The sequence below is a fragment of the Galeopterus variegatus genome, unplaced genomic scaffold, assembly GCF_000696425.1.
Source record: "Galeopterus variegatus unplaced genomic scaffold, G_variegatus-3.0.2 Scaffold119, whole genome shotgun sequence".
Lineage (NCBI taxonomy): Eukaryota > Metazoa > Chordata > Mammalia > Dermoptera > Cynocephalidae > Galeopterus > Galeopterus variegatus.
This window is the reverse complement of record NW_007726230.1, coordinates 943,424-962,941: the sequence shown is the minus strand read 5'-3', so window position 1 is coordinate 962,941 and position 19,518 is coordinate 943,424. Positions and strand designations below refer to the sequence as shown.

General features: G+C 40.4%; 2 protein-coding genes across 4 annotated transcripts in view; both read left to right on the top strand.

Moving 5' to 3' along the window:
* CHP1 (calcineurin-like EF-hand protein 1) overlaps window positions 1-15,731 on the top strand; it is a 50,080-nt gene extending 34,349 nt beyond the window's left edge. Inside the window, exons 5-7 of one of the 2 annotated variants that reach the window (XM_008587683.1) lie at window positions 2,331-2,392; window positions 6,467-6,589; window positions 15,443-15,731. In XM_008587683.1, the coding sequence (XP_008585905.1) occupies window positions 2,331-2,392; window positions 6,467-6,589; window positions 15,443-15,577 (320 nt within the window). In that variant the 3' untranslated portion in view covers window positions 15,578-15,731. Of the gene's footprint in view, window positions 1-2,330; window positions 2,393-6,466; window positions 6,590-6,726; window positions 8,716-15,442 lie in introns of those variants that run through there. The other variant, XM_008587692.1, reaches the window with a different exon arrangement.
* A 1,112-nt stretch (window positions 15,732-16,843) lies between these two features.
* The window catches only part of NUSAP1 (nucleolar and spindle associated protein 1), a 78,450-nt gene continuing 75,775 nt past the window's right edge, over window positions 16,844-19,518 (top strand). Inside the window, exons 1-2 of one of the 2 annotated variants that reach the window (XM_008587651.1) lie at window positions 16,844-16,966; window positions 18,640-18,729. The gene's annotated coding sequence lies outside the window, so the exon portion shown is untranslated. Of the gene's footprint in view, window positions 16,967-18,043; window positions 18,158-18,639; window positions 18,730-19,518 lie in introns of those variants that run through there. The other variant, XM_008587656.1, reaches the window with a different exon arrangement.

The following is a 19,518-nucleotide window of genomic DNA, read 5'->3' as shown; positions in this document are numbered from 1 at the left end:
ATATAAATATCAGATGCTCAGCAAGATTCTGAACATCTGAGGGGCCTGACCATTTTCTTATATTTTCCCAATAGGCTCATTCTCAGCATGACGGTTTTAAAAAAAAAAAAAAAGAAAAAAAATCTACTGCAGCAAGATTTCTTCTAAAAAGTAATGTTGGGTGAGCTCTCTGGTTACCTCTCACCCCTCAGGATTCAAGAATTAGCAGTTCAGGCTTCCATAAATACTTTGGCAGAAAGGGGTACAAGTGTTTATCCAGTTACAGGGTTAATAAATCAGAAATAGATATTCATGGATTATATTGCAAACAGATTTCCATCTTGAAATTATTCTAAAGATTGCTTAGTAGGTAACATTTTATGGTATTTTAGAAAGATGATAGTATATGTAGAAGAGTGTGTGTGTGTGTGTGTGTGTGTGTAGTTTGGGGAATATACTAAACACGTATTCCTTTAGGAACACTTGTGATCCTTGTCTCCTTTCCCTTGGAATCCAGCCCTCCTAAACATATAAATTCTCCAATTTGGTAAAGATAATTAGCTAACCAAATTAAAGAGAACAGAGAGTATCAGAGAAAGTCACTCCCAGCTACTTCCGTCTCGAGGATTCTGATATATAACTTATAAAGAGTAAATTAGATTTTCCTAAGACTTTTATTTCAGCTTTTAGTGGACTCACTCTTATTTGGGGGGGGAGGGATATTTAACTTAGATATGCACCCATGTTTTCATGCTTTTGTCCCTAACAATAGCTCTGCCTGGAATGCCCACCCCGATCAGATTTCTGTTTGTTTTTCAAAGTCTTGGTCAATGTTACTTCATGGTGTTGTCTCCAGCCCCCCACAAACTTGTAGTCATCATACACTTCATTCACTAGAATTTTGGATGTATCATAGCACTCAGATTTATTAAAGTGAATAGTGTGTGCTCTCTACCAGATCGTGAGTTCCTAAGGGCAGGATCTAAGTCTGTGAATCTGAGTAACTCTAAGCAGTAGATTTGGGCCTTTTGTTACTTGCAGCAAGCACCCTACTGAAAACCAGGAGGCATACTTGAAGTGATTCAGAACCTCAAAACCACACAAAATTCAGGTATGTGACAAGACAGTCACTTCCTCGGTGTAACGATTTCTCATGGTGCCTATAAAATCATCCAGTATTGGGCCGGCCCGGTGGCGCACTGGATGAGTGCGCCGCTTGGGAGGCGCGGCGGCGCTCCCACCCAAGGGTTCGGATCCCACATGCAGACCGGTTCCCGCTCACTGGCTGAGTGAGGCGCGGGACCAACGCCGAGGGTTGCGGTCCCGTTGCCGGTCCCCGGTCCGGTGCGGGGGCAACACTGAGGGTTGCGATCTGTTGCCGGACACGGAAAAAGATAAAAGACAAAAAAAAAAAAAACATCATCCAGTACTATAACACTATTCACTTGGTGGTCTTTCATTAACATGGCAAAAATCTGAATGATTTTAACTCACCTGAATTTTCTTTCTCGTATGGACACAAGCAAAGTTCCTATATATCCTAGTTTCTAGAAGCCTTATCTATTGGTTTTTTTTTTTTTTTTTCCTTTTTGTCTTTTTTCGTGACTGGTAACGGGATCACAACCCTCGGTGTCGTGCCCACACTGCGCTCAACCAGTGAGCGGACCAGTCTCTATATGGGATCCGAACCCTCGGCGGGAATGCCGCCGCGCTCTCAAGCGCCGCACTCTACCGAGTGCGCCACTGGGCCGGCCCCTTATCTATTGTTAAATAGAGAGAAACACGATAAGGCCAGGAGACCATCAGAGTCTTGGAATTTTTTTATTTGAAACTCAAGTTCTTCACCTGCAGGATTCCCAAATGGTAGAGAATTACTTGAAATTTGGTGTGAATTTGCCAGAGAGGCTATATTTCCAGAGCAATCCTTTGTGTAGTCAGCAGTCATGGTGCCCATGTGGCTCCTATTGGTGGTTTCCCCTGTGTGGTGCTCAGTAGAATTGATGGTTTGTGTAAGATGACCTAACTTACAGACCACTTAAGGGTTTTTTTGTTATGTTTTTTTTTTTTTTAAACATTTTAGGGTAAGAAAAAGGACATTTAGCCTTCTCTTTTTATGAAGTTTTCTGATTTGTTGGAAAAAAGACCATATTTTATTAAATGTAGGATGCCATCAGTTCTCCATTACTTAAATGTTACAATGTCTATAAAATCCCTACAAGTAATGGCAGTTGCTCTTGAAAAATCTATTAATTGGCTGACAATTTTCTCTTTAGTGTTCTTTACGTATTTAGTTCCTTGAGAAGGGGCAAGCAGTACAGAATTTTTACTAACTTCTTGTTTTTCCCTACCAGTTGCTTTTCGACTATACGACTTGGATAAAGATGACAAGATCTCACGTGATGAGCTGTTACAGGTATGTGGGAGAGCTCACGGATAACTTGTGTTTGAGCCCTGCCTGCTTACTTTTGTGGGCAGGAATTGTTCTTTCCTACTGTAAGCATGTATTTAACACCTGCTGGGTTCAGAGACCTGTCCTACATATAAAGTAGAGCAGATGAACTGGGAAAACTTGAAATGGCTCATTGAGTTCTCACAGACATATGTCTCCACTTTTTAAAAGCTAACTGTCCATTTTGTGTTAAGAAAAAAAAAAGAACTAAATGTCTTTTAGGTGGTGACTGGCAGAGTAAAATATGCGACATGGTTTAGATCAAATAGTTCAGTGATTGCTAAATCAGCTTGTTGGCAACCAACTAATTATGATGATATTAATGCTGCTGTTTAGTTTGTCCTTGGTCAAGAAATTGCTGCTGTGCCAGGGTACCCTGAGCCAACTGCCGCCTGTCCTTTGTTGCTCATGTGGGCAATTCCCTGTTCCCCTACTATCAGTGACCGACATTTCATCCTATTAGCATTGCCCTTCTCTTCTCTTCCCCCCACCTCCTTTCCCCTTCTATAAGTTTGTAGGGGAGAAAATGATCCTTTTTTTAAAAAATACATTTATGAGTCTGGAGAACCTTAGGAGGCGTTAGCATTCAGGAATTTCCATGGGGAGATTTTTCTGACACACCTAGGATGGTCCAATGGTAGTGAGTTATCAGAACTTATTAACACTCGTGTCACAAAAGTTAGTATACAACTCCCCATTGCTAAATTTGACTGGCTTTTTTAAAAGTGGGGGGGGGGGGGGGAGATAGACCTAAAAAGTAAAGTGGTTTCCACTCACTCTTAGGTAAATCTGAATTCATTCAGTGTCTTAAGAAGTCTTCCAAGTTGAAGATTACTGGGGCCAGATTAAGGACCAACCCAAAGTATTCCTACATTACTATGTCTGAGCAAAAATCAAAACAGTCTGCAGGTCAGTGTTTGTGTCCACCTTGCTTTTGAGTTGAGAATGTCTTTCTTCATTAAGAAGAGTTTATTGAAAGTTGTTACATATGGGCTTCTGAGTTCTGAAGAGAAAAGATAGAGTCAATCACTCTGTGTTGCATGTTTTCATCCTCTGGCCTGGATCTGGCTGCCAGAAAGATTTTGTGGGAGTAGAGGGCTGATTTATTTTCTATTATTAGGATAAAGAAAGCCTGGGGCAGGGAGTGGGGAGGAGACTATATATCCATAGCACCAGTCAGTGCCACTAGAGTGTTCCTGGGGCCAGGAATGACTTTGGGACAAATGTGTTCATGGAATATTGAAGTGTCAGACAACTAGTTTTCTCCTAGCAAGAGGAGGATATGAACATTTTACCAAAGTGAGAGAAGAGAACAAAGTTTATCTTTCTAGATGCTGCAATTTCTAACACATTTGGTAACTTGCAATTCTTATTCTTTGGATGTTAAAAAGTTTGTGATGACTTTATCTTAAGGAAAGGCTGAGTGGTCATGTTTTCTTAATATGATTCTTGTAAAAAGTACTGGTTGAGGGCCGGCCTGGTGGCGCACTGGAGAGTGCGCCGCTTGGGAGTGTGGCGGCGCTCCCGCCAAGGGTTCGGATCCCATGTGGAAACTGGTTCCCGCTCACTGGCTGAGCGCGGTGCGGGCGCAACGCCGAGGGTTGCGAGCCCATTGCCGGTCCCCGGTACGGGCGCGACACCGAGGGTTGCGATCCCATTACCGGTCAGTAAAAAACACAAAAAAGGAAAAAAAAAAAAAAAGGTACTGGTTGAACACTTGGGGTCATGGATGTGTTTATTATCTTGATTGTGGTGATGGTGTCATGGGTATGCACATATGTCAAAACTTACCAGATTGTACATTTTAAATATGTACAGTTCAATATATATAACGTATACTTCAATAAAGATAGTTGCTCTACTTCTCAATTCCTTGTATGAAGCTAGTAAAATTTTGACATGTAAACCTTATAAAGACAGTACAAGAAAAGAGAACTACAGCCCAATCTTTTATTGACATAGATATGAAAATCCTAAACAAAATGTTAACACACTGACTCCAGCAATATGTGAAAGGGGTACTATACTATAGCCACAGTGGGTTTATACTAGGAATTCAGAGTTCATTTAACATTAGAAAATCAAACAGTACATTCACCATTTTAACAGGTTAAGGAAGAAAAATTGAGTTGTCTTTTCCATAGAGAAAAGCATTTGATAAAATTCATACCCATTCATGATTAAAGAAAAAAAGAAAAATTTAAAAAGCCTTATAAAAACAAAAATAAAAGGAAGCTTTCTTAAATTGATAGAGTATATACAATAACCCTTACCAAACATTAAATAATAATAATAAAGGTCCCATTTGCTAATAAACATCCAACTGAAACGATAAGTGGCAACATGTATAGGTGGAAGGAGCACAGACTGGCTTGAAAATGGAGGCTTGGGCAGACAGCTCATGCCACTGGTTGCTGGGACCCAGGTCAGGCCACTTCTGGGCCCTTGTGTCCTCATTAATGGGCTGGGCTGGACCAGGTGATCTTTAAGACCCCACCACTCCTATCCTCACCCCCCCTATACACACAACACAAATATACATGCACAATACAGTGCTATAATTATAAAAATAAAACACCTCAGAGAATAATTGAACCAAGATTTGAAAAAGCTGCTATTTGAGGATGGATTCATTTGGCTGGCCACACAGTAAAAATGGCAAATGTCCTGGCTATTTATCATCTTTGATAGCTTTGCCTCTTTATTATTAACCTTTCAATTTATGTGCATTTGTACCTAAAATGTACAACTTCCAATTTTCAAGATTGGTTTGTTGGGGGGAAAAAAAACAGTGTTGGTACAAATCAATATTTAAGCTTTTTTTCTTTTCAGAAAACCCTGTAATTTACCTTTAAAACTATTTCATGAGATTGGAGAAGGATGTAAAGAAGTGGGGAAGGAAGGGCTAGAGGCCTTTCCTTCCTATGGAAAAGCTCAGCTCCTTACCTTTTGAGACAGAAGTGGGTTGGCTGCAGTGATCTGAGGCATCAGAAAAGCACTCTGGGGCCGGCCCGGTGGCGCACTGGATAGTGCGCCGCTTGGGAAGCGCGGCAGCGCTCCCGCCCGAGGGTTCGGATCCCACATACAGACCGGTTCCTGCTCACTGGCTGAGCGATGCGCGGGAGCAACGCCGAGGGTTGCAATCCCGTTGCCGGTCCCCGGTCCGGTGCGGGGGCAACACTGAGGGTTGCGATCCGTTGCCGGACACGGAAAAAGACAAAAGTCAAAAAAAAAAAAAAAAAAAGAAAAGCACTCTGTCCCCCATTTCATATTGTCTGAGAGTCAGCCTTTTTATATTGTCTAAGAGTCACATCATTAAAGTTGCTTATTTTGTTTAAGGTAGCAATTTTCGAAGTATGTTCACACACTAAAGATGTTAGTAAAATTGTGGGGTGATTCTTGGTTAAGTTTGAGACAAACTTGGTGAAACTGTTAAATTCTCTTCACTCAATTCTCACAGCCCTTTAAATGTGCTTGTTATTTTTCTATGGGGATTTACCATTTTACCCTTCAAGGATCTTTATGTTTCTTGGTCATACTTTAGGAATTGCTGGCTTAATGTATCACCTCAAAGATGACTGCATTTGGGTGGGATTCCAGAAAGCCCCACCAAACTGACTTAAATCAATAAGGAACTAATTTGCCTGATGCAACGAGAAGTCTGGGGATAGATTGTCGAGGCTAGTACAATACCTTAATGATGTCTAGCAATGAGGCTTCTTCCATATTCTTGTTCTGGCATCCATGACTCACCTCATGGCCCCAGGATGGCTTCTGTACCACCATACATTATATTTGCATTCTGGGTAGGAACAATGGGAAGGAGGCTTTGCCGTCCTATCCAGTGACCTTGCCAGAAAGTTCTGTGCACATCGTTGTCTACATGGCCCAGATGAGAAGATAAGGCTTTCAGCTTTCTAGCTATTATATTTGAGGGCTTCAAAGGAAAAGGGGGTGGGGAGACTTTATCTTTAATATTAGTAAAAGAGTCCCTCTGACTCCCAAATCCCCTGTAATTCCTGGCTCTTGGTCCTGCAGGTGCTACGCATGATGGTTGGAGTGAATATCTCAGATGAGCAGCTGGGCAGCATCGCAGACAGGACCATCCAGGAGGCTGATCAGGATGGGGACAGTGCCATATCTTTCACAGAATTTGTTAAGGTCAGTTCACCTTGCGGTTTGAAAAAGTTAAATTATACCGCACAGTGGGGGGGGGGGGAACCATTATTCAGATAAGAGCTTGGGACTGTTGTGACCTTCATAACTATAATTCATTTTGTGCCCTACCCCCCTCCCAGGTTTTAGAGAAGGTGGACGTAGAACAGAAAATGAGCATACGATTTCTTCATTAAAGGATGGAGACCAAACTGTTCCTTGCTTTCTAGTATTTAAGAACTGGAACTTGAGAGTCCTCCTGTCCACTACCCCCACCTCCACCCCATTTTTTCCCTTCTCCCCAAGTACTACTGCTGTTGCATGACAACCCCAAATATGTTCTGTCAAAACAAACCTACCTTTGGTGTATAAACAGGGCATTACAGAATGGTACACCCAGTCTATTTCTGTTAAGTATCCGTTCACCAGTTTTCCATTTATAAATATCATCTTCCTCCATTCTGTTGCTGAATGTCACACATCCATCCAGTCTAAGAAAGTGAGAGAGAGAATCATGCCAAGAACCAGCCAGCAAAGCTCTTTCACTGGATGTCAGCTGCAGCCATGCCGCCTTCCCTCCAGCGAGGCTTCAGCACGCTTCTTCATCCCTTTATATGTCCTTTGCTTCCTACTTCCCTGTCACCCAACATAGCATTCACTTCATCTTTCAGTCTCCTAGCTTCTTACTGAGCCTCAAAATCCCCCCTGTTCTACTTGGCACCCCAAGCTGTGCCGGTTAAATATATTTCTGACTTGGCAGGATAGTTCAGTGGTCTGGTAGCTTTTATCTACCTTCATTCTTAAATGGGTCTCTGGGATGTTGCCTCTCCAGGAGCTTTTCAGTAACCAACACTTTTCTCAGAAGAATATGACCATCTCTTGGTCCCCTGCACTCTGCTCTGTCATCAAAGGGCTGCTAGATGGAGATGTCTTTCTTGAAAGGTGGCCCTGGTGAGAGGTATAGAGCCAGGTCTTCTATGTGGCTTGCCCAGGTTGCTCTACCTCTGGCCTCTGATTCTCAACTTATGTGCCTATATGGCTCCTCTTGTTAGTGCAGTGTTGACCATTCAGAAAATAGCCATATGCCTGCAGGTTTTCTTAGATTTGAGACACCGTCACCTCCAGAATGGCTGCTCTGACAGTATGCTTGGGGACTTTCTCATGGCTTTCTGAACAAGAAGGCTGGGCACCCAATAAAGCCTCCTTCATTCACACCTCTGCAGCATGGTTTATGCCTCGGTGTCATGTGCACTGGAATGTTTTTCACTTCACAGTTCCAAGTAGAAAGATTAGTGTTACGGAAGTGCCTAACTTATCCCAGTCTAAAAGACTTAAAGACTGTCCTCAGTGTCTTGAAGTTTTGCACAGAATTCTTTATGAATTTTACATTTGGCAAATGTTAATTCTGGAAGCCATAGTCAGTTCCTAATACAGGTCCAAAGCATTGAATGTATTGTATCATTAGCTGCCTGGTTACATTAGCTTCCTAGCTCCTCATGTAAACCACTGCTAATCCCTTAGAAACAAGGGGTCCAGCACTGGTGGCACAACCTAAGGTGGCATTACAGGTCTTCGAGTGAGCCAGAGCAACTTCTCTGCCAAAGTCAGTTTAGTTTAGATTTCATTGAATCAGGCTGTTACCATCCTAATGTATGTCTGTATGAGTCTATTTATTCATATATCTGTCCTTGGCTGACTTTCTCTGACTCTTTGCTTGCTTGCTTGTTTCCTTGCTTTGGAAGGCTATCCCAAGACGTATACACTATTCTTTAGGAGGGGATTTCTTAAAAAAATACCACTGCAAAGGGATAGGGAAGGGTGGAGAACTGGACGGTGGCCAGGCTGGATGGCTCAAGTATAAATGAATGAGGAATTTTTATGAAGTATCAGTCTGACTTTGTGATCAAGTTATGTAATATAAGAATTATATAAAAGGGAAGAATTGTCTGATACTGATCTGTTAGAGAGGTACTTCAGAGGCTCCTTGATTTGCATATTTAAAGTTCCTAAAATTAAGGCTTTTTCCCTCTTTTGGCTGTGTAGCAAACTGTTTCAATCCACAGTTGTGCCTTATTGTTCCATTAAAATTGTATTCTTTGACCCATCAATAAATACTTGTGGTTAAAACAAAATAATTTGGTTGATTTTGTCCATGTGTTTTACAAGAATTTTATATAACTCAGTTCCCTTCTTCAAGTCTGAAATCACAAACTGTGTCTCCCTTACTCAGCTTTATGTCTGTACTATCAAATGTACGTCTGCTCTGCCACTGCCTGGACACATGAAGTGGGAGCATTCATCTAGGGGCCAGCACTGTCTGCCTCTCTGTACAGTTTTGTAGCCCTCAGCTACTTCCCATTCATTCCAGGCAAGATTCAAGTTATGTTTTTGACTCACTGAGTCCTTAAATGAAGAAAAGGCCTAAAAATGGTGTATCTGTCTATTGCTTATTATTAATTTGCCCACCTCTCATTCACGTGTAGCCTCAGTGACATATTGTACTCAATGTTTACATGGCTTTTAACATTTTCAAGCTTGTGATTGCTTAGTCTGTCACTTGTCTCTTCTTACTTTAAGATTTAGTGGTATGCCACAGGACACAAAGCAGTAATAGCTGGAATTGGTCATCTGGAGTTCTAACATGATACCCTTTTGTCCGTTTCCCAACCTTCTGCCACAAAAGTCCATTCAAAGTGACTTGTACATTGTTTCAGCTTTGCTTCACTTCGTGTCTAATTTTAGGATTTGGAGAAAAGTGCAAGATAAAATGACCATGTAGTCAGTTTTGGAGGAATCTTGATGTTACTATGGCCACAGGTATACCAGTCTTTGACTAAATAAAACTTAATTGATACTATATCAAACTTATAAAAACATTACAACATTATATACAATTTGAGGAAAATCCCCTTAACTAATTTTATTTCCCTTGCTCCCTTCTGGTTTATCAATGCATTATGTACTTGAACATAAATGGAATATAATACAAGATTATAAGGGCCAGCCCATGGCTCACTTGGGAGAGTGTGGTGCTTATAACACCAAGGCCACGGGTTTGGATCCTGTATAGGGATGGCCGGTTAGCTCACTTGGGAGAGTGTGGTGCTTATAACACCAAGGCCACGGGTTTGGATCCTGTATAGGGATGGCCGGTTAGCTCACTTGGGAGAGCATGCTGCTAACAACACCAAGTCAAGGGTTAAGATCCCCTTACCGGTCATCTTTTTAAAAAAAAAGAAAATAATAATAATAATACAAGATTATATCAGCTTTTAAAATTAATGTGATGTTTCCCCATGTTATCTGTTCCTTCTTAATATTTTACCAACCTGATGTAATACTTATTTAGTCATACTTTGTTTGCTTATTGTTTCCAATTTTATCTGTTATAGAATATTGATATTGTTATATGAGTATTGCATATAACTTTTTTCTTTGAAAAAATTTTATAGGAGTAGGATTATTAAGTCAGAGTTTGAACATATACTTATAGCTTTTGATAGGTTTCAAAAGAAATGAATGCCACAAGCAATTGAATTACTCTCTTTTACCTTTAGTGTTCTTTTTAGAATATTCTTTATGGTCACCTATTTTTCCAAATTGATTTTAGAGTCATGTTGTCAAGTGTAGTATTTATTTCTGGTGGCTGGCTGGTATGGGGATCTGAACCCTTGACCTTGGTGGTGTTACAAAGTCGTGCTCTGCCCTACTAAGCTAACTGGCCAGCCTCGTGTTGTATTTAAAACACCATTAAAATAAATTCTGTCCATTAGGATTTGGAGCAAGTATTTACTGCAGAGATGCCTCACAGAGAGCTACCTTTTACAAGCTAGTTTTCTTATGCTACAAACCAGGTATTTATCCTATTCCCCAAACACTAACAGCAGAATTGCTCAGAAGGAAGTCATCATTACTGGACAGAAATTCCTGAAATTCACATTACTTTGGCTATGCTTTGAGTTAACTAGTAATTCAAACTCAAGATGGCATGTATTTTCCAATACACATCTGTTTAACATCTAGTTTATTAGAAACACCAATTTAGAAATTTTCTTTTTTTTCCTTCACACCAAGCAGTTTAAGGAGTTTTACCTGTTAAGTTTGTGAGCGACTGCAGGGTGTTTCTTCACAGCTCTGGGAGGGAACAGACAACAATGAAGTCTCATCTTTTTTAAGATGGAGTAAGTAACTGGCCTGGCATCTTTACTTGAGGTAAAGCTGATCAAGGACTTGTTCTCAAGATGCCTATACCCGGGCCGGCCCGTGGCTCACTTGGGAGAGTGCGATGCTGATAGCACCAAGGCCCCGGGTTCGGATCCCATATCGGGATGGCCGGTTCGCTCACTGGCTGAGCATGGTGCTGACAACACCAAGTCAAGGGTTAAGATCCCCTTACCGGTCATCTTTTAAAAAAAAAAAAAAAAAAGATGCCTATACCCTTTGGTTTTCTAGGCACTGAGGTTTTGTTCTCTCATCAAAAGCAGCAAGAATGTTTATTTGGAGACTGGGTCCTGACACTTCCTACTACACTTTGCAGTCTATTCAAGAAGTGCACCATGTAGGTGAATTGTCATCTTCGGTACCTGATTGTGGCTAAAGAAATAAGAATTGATCAAAGAAGCTCTTTGGTCTTCTACAAATGTATCAAGCACCATTAACCAGAGACTTAGTGTTCCATTCACAAGAAAATCTCTTACTCACTAAAACACACAATTTCTTTAGAAAAAATTCTAATAAACTTGGTGATTTGATCATCCAGCCAATAACAAATTGTAAGTAGCTATATTAGTGGAGTCACTGTAGTAAGTAGCTATATTAGTGGAGTCACTGCTAGAAATGGGAACATTGACAACCTAGGGAAGCTTAACAAAGGAGAGCCTATGAAAAACCAAATAGCTCCAAAGACATTCCAGTGCACACCAAATAATCCTAAGCAATTCATTAACCCTGAAGGCATCACAACAAAAATGAATAAAAAAAGATCTCAACACCAAGGGTTGCGATCCCGTTGCCGGTCACGGTGCGGGCGCGACACTGAGGTTTGCGATCCCGTTACCGGTCACGAAAAAAGACAAAAAGGAAAAAAAAAAAGAAATGATCCACTTGTCTATTTGACAGTATTCCCTAGCAGAATTTTAGAATGAGTCATTACATGGTTTGTAAAGACATGGAAGAGAATTCGATGATCACTGGAATGCTGACGTGTTTGGCCAAGAATTAAGTATTCTGAATTACTCTCCCTTCACTTATTTCAAAATCTTATTAAGGGCCAAGCCCATGGTGCACTTGGGAGGGTGCGGCGCTGGGAGCGCGGCAGCAGTCCCGCCACGGATTCGGATCCTATATAGCGATGACCGGTGCGCTCACAGCACTCACTGGCTGAGTGCGGTGCGGCCGGTCTCAAAAAGGACAAAAAAAAAAAAATCTTATTAAATTCTTATGTTGGATCAATGAGATAGGCACTGCATTGTTGATTTCATCAAAGCATATGGATGGGTCTCAGTATTCATATGGTTAAGATGGAAGAAATTGGGTTAGATTATAGCTGATTTATTTGAAGATGGTAGTTGAATAACCATACGCCAAGAATCTAAGATCATGGTCCAAAAAAAAGATCTTAAAAGATTCTTTTGAAAAAGAGGAACAAAATCGGAAGTATCACACTTTTCCAATTTCAAAATTTACTTACTGCAAGGCTACAGTAATCAAGATAGTGTTGTATTGGTATAAGGATAGAAATATAGATAATGGACTAGAATTGTGAATCAAGAAGTAAACCTTCAGGGCCGGCCCGGTGGCGCACTGGATAGTGTGCCGCTTGGGAAGCGCGGCGGCGCTCCCGCCCGAGGGTTCGGATCCCACATGCAGACCGGTTCCCGCTCACTGGCTGAGCGAGGCACGGGAGCAACACCGAGGGTTGCGGTCCCGTTGCCGGTCCCGGTCCGGTGCGGGGGCGACACTGAGGGTTGCGATCCGTTGCCGGACACGGAAAAAGACAAAAAAAAAAAAGAAGTAAACCTTCACATTCATGGTCAATTGATCTTTGACAAGACTGCTAAAGCAATTCAGTGGAGGAAGGAATAGTCTTTTGGTATACCTGGGGTGATTGGATATTCACATGCAAAATAATGAAGCTGAGCCCCTACCTCACAGCATGTACAAAGTTTAACTCAAAATGGATCAAAGACCTAAATGTAAGAGTTAAAACTATAAAACTGTCAAGAGAAAACATGGGCATGTCTGGCCTTGTATTAGGCAATGATTTCTTAGATATGATATCAAAAGTACAAACAAAATAAAAATTTAAATGGATCATCAAAAGTAAAAACTTGTGGTCCAAAGGACATTATTAAGAAAGTGAAAATACAATCTACAGAATGGGAGAAAATACTTGCAAATCATATATCTGATAAGGGATTCGTACCTACAATATATAAAAATCTACAACTCAAAAATAAAAGGACAACCCAATTATGGAACTCCTGTGCACTATTGGTGGGAATGTAAGATTGTGCAGCTGCTATGGAAAACAGTATAGTGGTTGGTTCTTCAAAAAATTAAAAACACAATTACCATATGATCTAGCAACTCCACTTCTGGGTATATGCCTAAAATAATTGAAAGCAGGGTCTTGAAGAGATATTCGTAGACCCATATTCACAGCAGCATTATTCATGATAGACAAACTAGAAAGCAACTCAAGTATCCATCAAGGGATGAATGGATAAGCAAAATGTGATATATATATATATAAAAGAATATTATTTGGCATTAAAAAGGAAGGAAATTCGGATGCATGCTACAATATGGATGAAACTTGAGGACATATTACTAAGTGAAATAAGCCAGTCAAAAGGAAAAATACTATATGATTCCACTTACATGAGGCACCTAGAGGGGTCAAATTTATAGAGACAGGAAGTAGAATTGAGGGATGGGGAAAATGAGGAGTTATTTTTAATGGGTACAGAGTTTCAGTTTTGCAAGATGAAAAGAATTCAGATGGTGATGGTTGCATAAAAATATGAATGTACTTAATGCCACTGAACTGTACACTTAAAATGATTAAGATGTTAAATTTTACATTATATGTATTTTTCCACAACTTAAAAAAGTAACATTTTTTAAAAAGGCAAATAACAGAATTAAAAAATGAGCAAGGGCTCTGAATAATAGACTGTTCTTCAAAGAAAATATAAAAATGGCCAATAAGCACATGAAAAGATGCCTCAACATCATTAGCCAATGCAAATTAAAACCATAATGAGATACCACTTCACACCCACTAGGATAGCCATAACAATAAAAAAAAAAAAAAAAACACCCACATAACACATAACAAGTGTTGGTGAACATGTGGAGAAATTGGAATTCTCATCCATCGTTGGTGGAAATATGAAAAGGTGCAGCCAATTTGGAAAACAAGCTGGTAGTTATTCAAATGGATAGAGTTGCCATATCCTAGAATTCCACTCCTAGGTATATACCAGAGAGAAATGGAAACATTCATCTACAATAAAAATGTGTGCGGGAATGTTCATAACAGCATTATAATAGTAAAAAAGTAGAAACAACCCAAATGTCCATTAAGTGATGAATGGATAAATAAAATGTAGTTTATCTATACAATGGAATGTTATCTGGCAATAAAAAGAAATGTACTGATACATGGTACAGCATGGATGAACCTTGAAAATATGCTAAGTGAAAGAAGTCAGTCACAAAGGACCACATATCGCATGATTCCATTTATATGAAATGTTCAAAACAGGCAAATTATAGATACAGGAAGTAGATTAGTGATTGTTTAGGGCTGGGGGAATTGTAGGTTGTGGGGTAACAGCTAAGGCATATAGAGTATGCCTTTGGAGTAATTAAAATGTTCTAAAATGTATTGTGTTCATGGATGCATGACTGAGAATATGCTGAAAGCCATTGAATTGTACATTTTAAATGGGTGAATTGTGTAGTATATGCATTATCTGAATAAAGCTATTTACAATAAAACATTGGTGTCAGAGTTAAGGAAAGCCTTCCATGCCATACCACAGACTTCTCTGTCAGTGGTCCAGTCCTTTTCAACATTCAAAGATGAAGGCATAAAAATGGTGTTTACTAATTTTTTTAGATAACATGAAGCTGGAAAAGCAGTTAATACAATCCCTCTGTGGAAGACTAGAGACTAAATTATCCTAATAATTTGTGTTCAATCAAAAATGGCTAACATTTATATGAAATTTACTGTATGCAAGGCACTGTTTCTGTGTGCTTGATATATGTTAGCTCTTAACACTCACAACAACCTTCGGAGGCAAGTACAGTTTTTATCACTGTTTTGCAGGTGAGGAGATTAAGGCATAGAGAGGTGATTTTTTTTTCAAGATCAAATTCACACAGCTAATTATCGATAAAGAGTTTGGATTCAAACCTAGGAACTCTGTATAGCCCATGCTCTTAATGATTTCACTCTCCAACAATCTAGACTTACACATGTTTTATTAAATTTTTTCCTAATCTTTTTTGATGCTATTGTGAATGGAATTGTTTTCTTAATTTCATTTTGTTTGTTGCTAGTATACAGTGAAAATTATCAGTATCAAAATGGAGTCACTAATGTCAAACCCTAACAAAATGGGGGCAGAGAGGCCGTGAAGAAGAGCCCCTCATACATATATGCCTATGACAGAACTATGCAAGGAATTCTTCCAAACCACAGTATTCCAAATAAGCTGCCTGCACAAGGACACTTGCCTGACATGGCTGTCTTTACTGATGAACTAATAATAATTCTTGTAACCGCCCCTGTAACCTATAGTCTTTGTTTCAAAAAGCTTAGGTGGACTTGTTTATTTCTTTCAAAGCTTTCTCCAGCCCCAGCCTCTCTGGATGCTTCTGTGGTCTGCCATAACACCCGTTTCCCAGATTGCAATCTCCTGCTGTTCCCAAATAAACTCTTTGCTTTGGAGAGTTGGTCTCTCTGTCTCTCAGGGTTGACAACAGAAATACAATTGATTTTTGTATACTGATCTTGTATCCTGGGACCTTGCTAAACTTATTAGTTCTGGTACCTGCCGTTTTTGTGGATTCCTTATGATTTTCTACAGAGGATCATGTAATCTGCAAATAAAGGCAGTTTTATTTCTTCCAATCTGCATGCCTTTTGTTTGTCTTTTTTCCCTGGCTACCCCGACAGTACAACGTTCAATAGAGGTGGTGAGAGCCGGTGTCCTTGTCTTGTTCCTGATCTTAAAGGAAAAGTATGGCCTTACTCTTTAATATGATGTGAGTTATGGGTTTTTCCATAGATGCTCTACTCTGTATCACCATAAGCTTCTGTAAAAATAAGATTCCTCGGCCTTATCGGAAGACTTAGGGAATTTGGTCTTGGGGAGGTGCAGCCTTAGGAGTCCGTATTTCTAAGAAGAAGCCCAGATGACAGCCGTTGTGGTGTTGTGGGAAGCACTGCGGGGCTGGCGGGTTAGCTCAGTTGGTTAGAGCGGTGGTGTTAATAACGGCAAGGTCCACGGTTCGATCCCTATACCCACCAGCCGAAACCCCCGCCCCCGCAAAACAAAAAACAAAAAACTACCTTAAATGGGAAGCACTGTGGACCTACACCGCCTACCCAGGGGTCCGCTTGTCACAATCAAGAGGAGCCACCGCATTACCCTCCCTGCCTCTCCTGCAACCATCGCTTTATGAAAAGGTCAGTCCTTGGGTGTAGGAAACAACATAACTGCCTGTCGTAACAGTTTGACATTCGGCAGAAGGGCCCTCAAAAAGTGACGAATCCTGCTCTTGTGCACTGACCAGCGCTGCAAACAGCACGCTCAGGCCCTTTAAGAGTCTAAAGGGGTCAAAGTTAGACACAAACTGGAACCATTAAATTGTTCGCTGAGGTGCTGGGTTACGTCCAATATTAAAAGCCCTCGGGCCTGACCTGAAAATAAAATTATTTTATTAGTACCATAGTTTAACCTAAAGGTGGCTTAAAACAGACATTCGGTCTAGTCAGCCTATCTCACCACGATGTGACACTGGCGGAAACAATTTTACATTCGTAAGAAATGATTTACAAAAACATTTTTCCCTATTACTTCAACCCCACGACCCAATCCGACAAAAGAAGAACGAAAGTCAAGGGAGAGCGCTATTGATTGACGTACATTCCAACCAACCTACGATGGAAGGAGAGCGCGCGCGAGCAGCCGGTGCCCAATCAATATTCATTGGGGGCGGGGCTTGTGAAAACGGCCTGCCGCGGGGTTGGAGGACTTGAGAAGGAGCGAAGATGGCGGAGTGAGGCCCTTTGCGGCCAACTGGCCTCTGGGCCGGGGGCGACGGGCCCCCGGGAGGCCGAGTGCATCTGTTGGACTGTGTGAGGTAAGCGCAGAAGGCCAGCGACTGAGGGACGAGCAGGCGGAGAGGAGGTGGCGCAGCCCAACCCGGCCGGGGACGGGAGCGCGCGGGAACTTGCCTGCAGCGGACCCGGGCCTTGGCCGTAGGGGTTTCCGTCCTCGGCGGTTCCAGGGCGGCCCGCATCCGCCGTCAGGATTAGTCGCACAGCCCACTCTCTCCTTGACTCGCCACTGTCCTTCCCAGTGCAGTGCCTTTGTGCTTTCGGCTCATTCCCCGGGGATTGCACCCACGCGGGGCTATATCTGGCAGGACCTGCGTCGGCCGTCAGTTTATTTTTGAAGAATATCTTTGTGTTATTGATTTATTTATACTTCTAGCCTCACTTCTTCGTGCCCACTCTTTTGCCCGAGGCTTCAGTATCAGTCGAGACCTGTTGTGGCACTGAGTATTTTGGGTCCAGCCCGTTGACCTTGAGATCTGGTGTAACAGTTTCCCCCGGGATTTTCATCTGAGTATGAGTATCGTGGACATCCTGTTGCAACCTTTGCTATGTCCATTTGTTCCTACTCCCACCTCCCACACTTTTGTGGTCTGAGTTAAGCAGCTTTGTCCCTGTACGTCCTGATAATGGCCTAATGGCGCATTAATTTCGTTTGACTCTAGATCTCGGTAGAATTAACCGATATTGAGTTGGTTTCAGACCCAGAACTGAAGGAGTCAGAGTATAATATTAAGTTTATAGAGAGAAAATGAGAAATAGTTTTGGGAAATTTTAATGTAATTTTTGTAATGTGGTGGAGTTGCTGAGTATCAATACTGTCGTTTGTATCGTTTGTATTCGGTTCTTGTTTAACTTTATTCGGTTCTTGTTTAACTTTATGGGATTACCTCTTTTTGTAATTTTTTTTTTTTTCTTTTTTGTTGGCGGCTGGCCGGTACAGGGATTGAGTCCTGGACCTTGGTGTTAGCACCACGCCCTAATCAACTGAACTAACCTGCCAGCCCCTCTTTTTGTAATTTGGATTGTTACAACATCTTATTGGGGGTCTCAGTTAAATTCTGGGAAATGTTTCTGTTACTAGGTTTCTGAATTGGTGAACCTGTTTAAATGTGGTACATTGGTTGGGTCCGGTTGGAATGGACATACACATCAATGTTTTTGGCAGATTATATGCTCTTTGCTGGCCCGGTATTTAACAAAGCTGAAAATACCAGGTAAAGAAGCACTTCTAAATGAGACCTTTTTTGTTGCTTTTGTAGTAGTAGTTTTTTCATCTCATCCAGGAGGAGAAAAAACGGGCCAGAGGAAAACAATGGAACATTCTTCCTCCCTACCTTACAGAGGGGGGTGGTCATCCACACTAAAGCAAGGGTTTTAAGTAGGGAACTATAAACTACTGGAAATTTTATGCACAATTATGTATACATTTTTATGGGAAGAAGAGGGCCCATAGTATCATCAGATTCTCTAAGACAGTGGTTTCATGAAAGCTTGAGAACCACTGCTAACAAGAGTTCTGACATCTTTTTAAAATTAATACCAGTGCAGGTAGAGAGTAACTGCTTTATGATTGTTCCGAGTTTGTGGTAGTGATGCATTTTAGAATAGCTTGGTTTGTTTGACTAATTTTGCACACTAATACATCTAGCACCAGTGAGGGGCTATATCCTGTCTTTAATGTTCTTTTTATTTTCAGGTTCTTTATTGCGGGAAGGACATTTTCCTTGACCTTTAGGTGCTTTTATCTTCATCTTGAAAACAAAATTCTGAACTCAGGACTTGGCAAGTAAGTACAAGTGGGCTAATTATTCCAAATACTGTTTTAGCAACTTGAAAATAGCTAGATAGAAATATAACAGTAAGCAATCAACTTCAACAGAAAATGGACATCAAAAATTACCAGATCTGGCTAGCCACCAAAAAAAAACCCCCCAAAACTAGAAGTTACATTTAAGTGAAATCTTTTATATTTCAACAAAAGCAATGTATTAAGTAAAAAAGAAAAAAAATTTGATCATTACTCAAACCAGTGATTTTTAATAGATAAAGAAAAAAGATAGATTTAATTAGTTTGAAGGAAATCAACTGATTAAAAAGGAAATAAGGAAATGTTACTAGGCAGACTTTTATTGTGTATATTTAAAGTATACAATATAATGTTATGGGATACATGTATATAGTGTAATGGTTATTATAGTGAGGTAATTTAACTTCCATCATAACACAGTTACCCATTTTTTCTTATTTTTGTGACAAGAGCAGCTAAAAAATCTCATTTAGCATGAATACCATATACAGTACAATTTTATTACCTATAGTCCTCTTGGTGTACATTAGATCTCTAGACTTGTTCATCCTACATATCTGCTTTGTATCCTCTAATTTACACGTCCCCTTTTCCTCTAACCCTAACCATTGTTTTGTTCTCTATCTCCGTGCATATATATATATATATATATTTTTTTTTTTTTTTTTTTTTTTTTTTTAAAATTCCAAAAAAAAAAAAAATATTAAAATTTTTTTTTTAAAAACAAACACAAAAAAAAAAAAAAAAACATATATATATATATATATA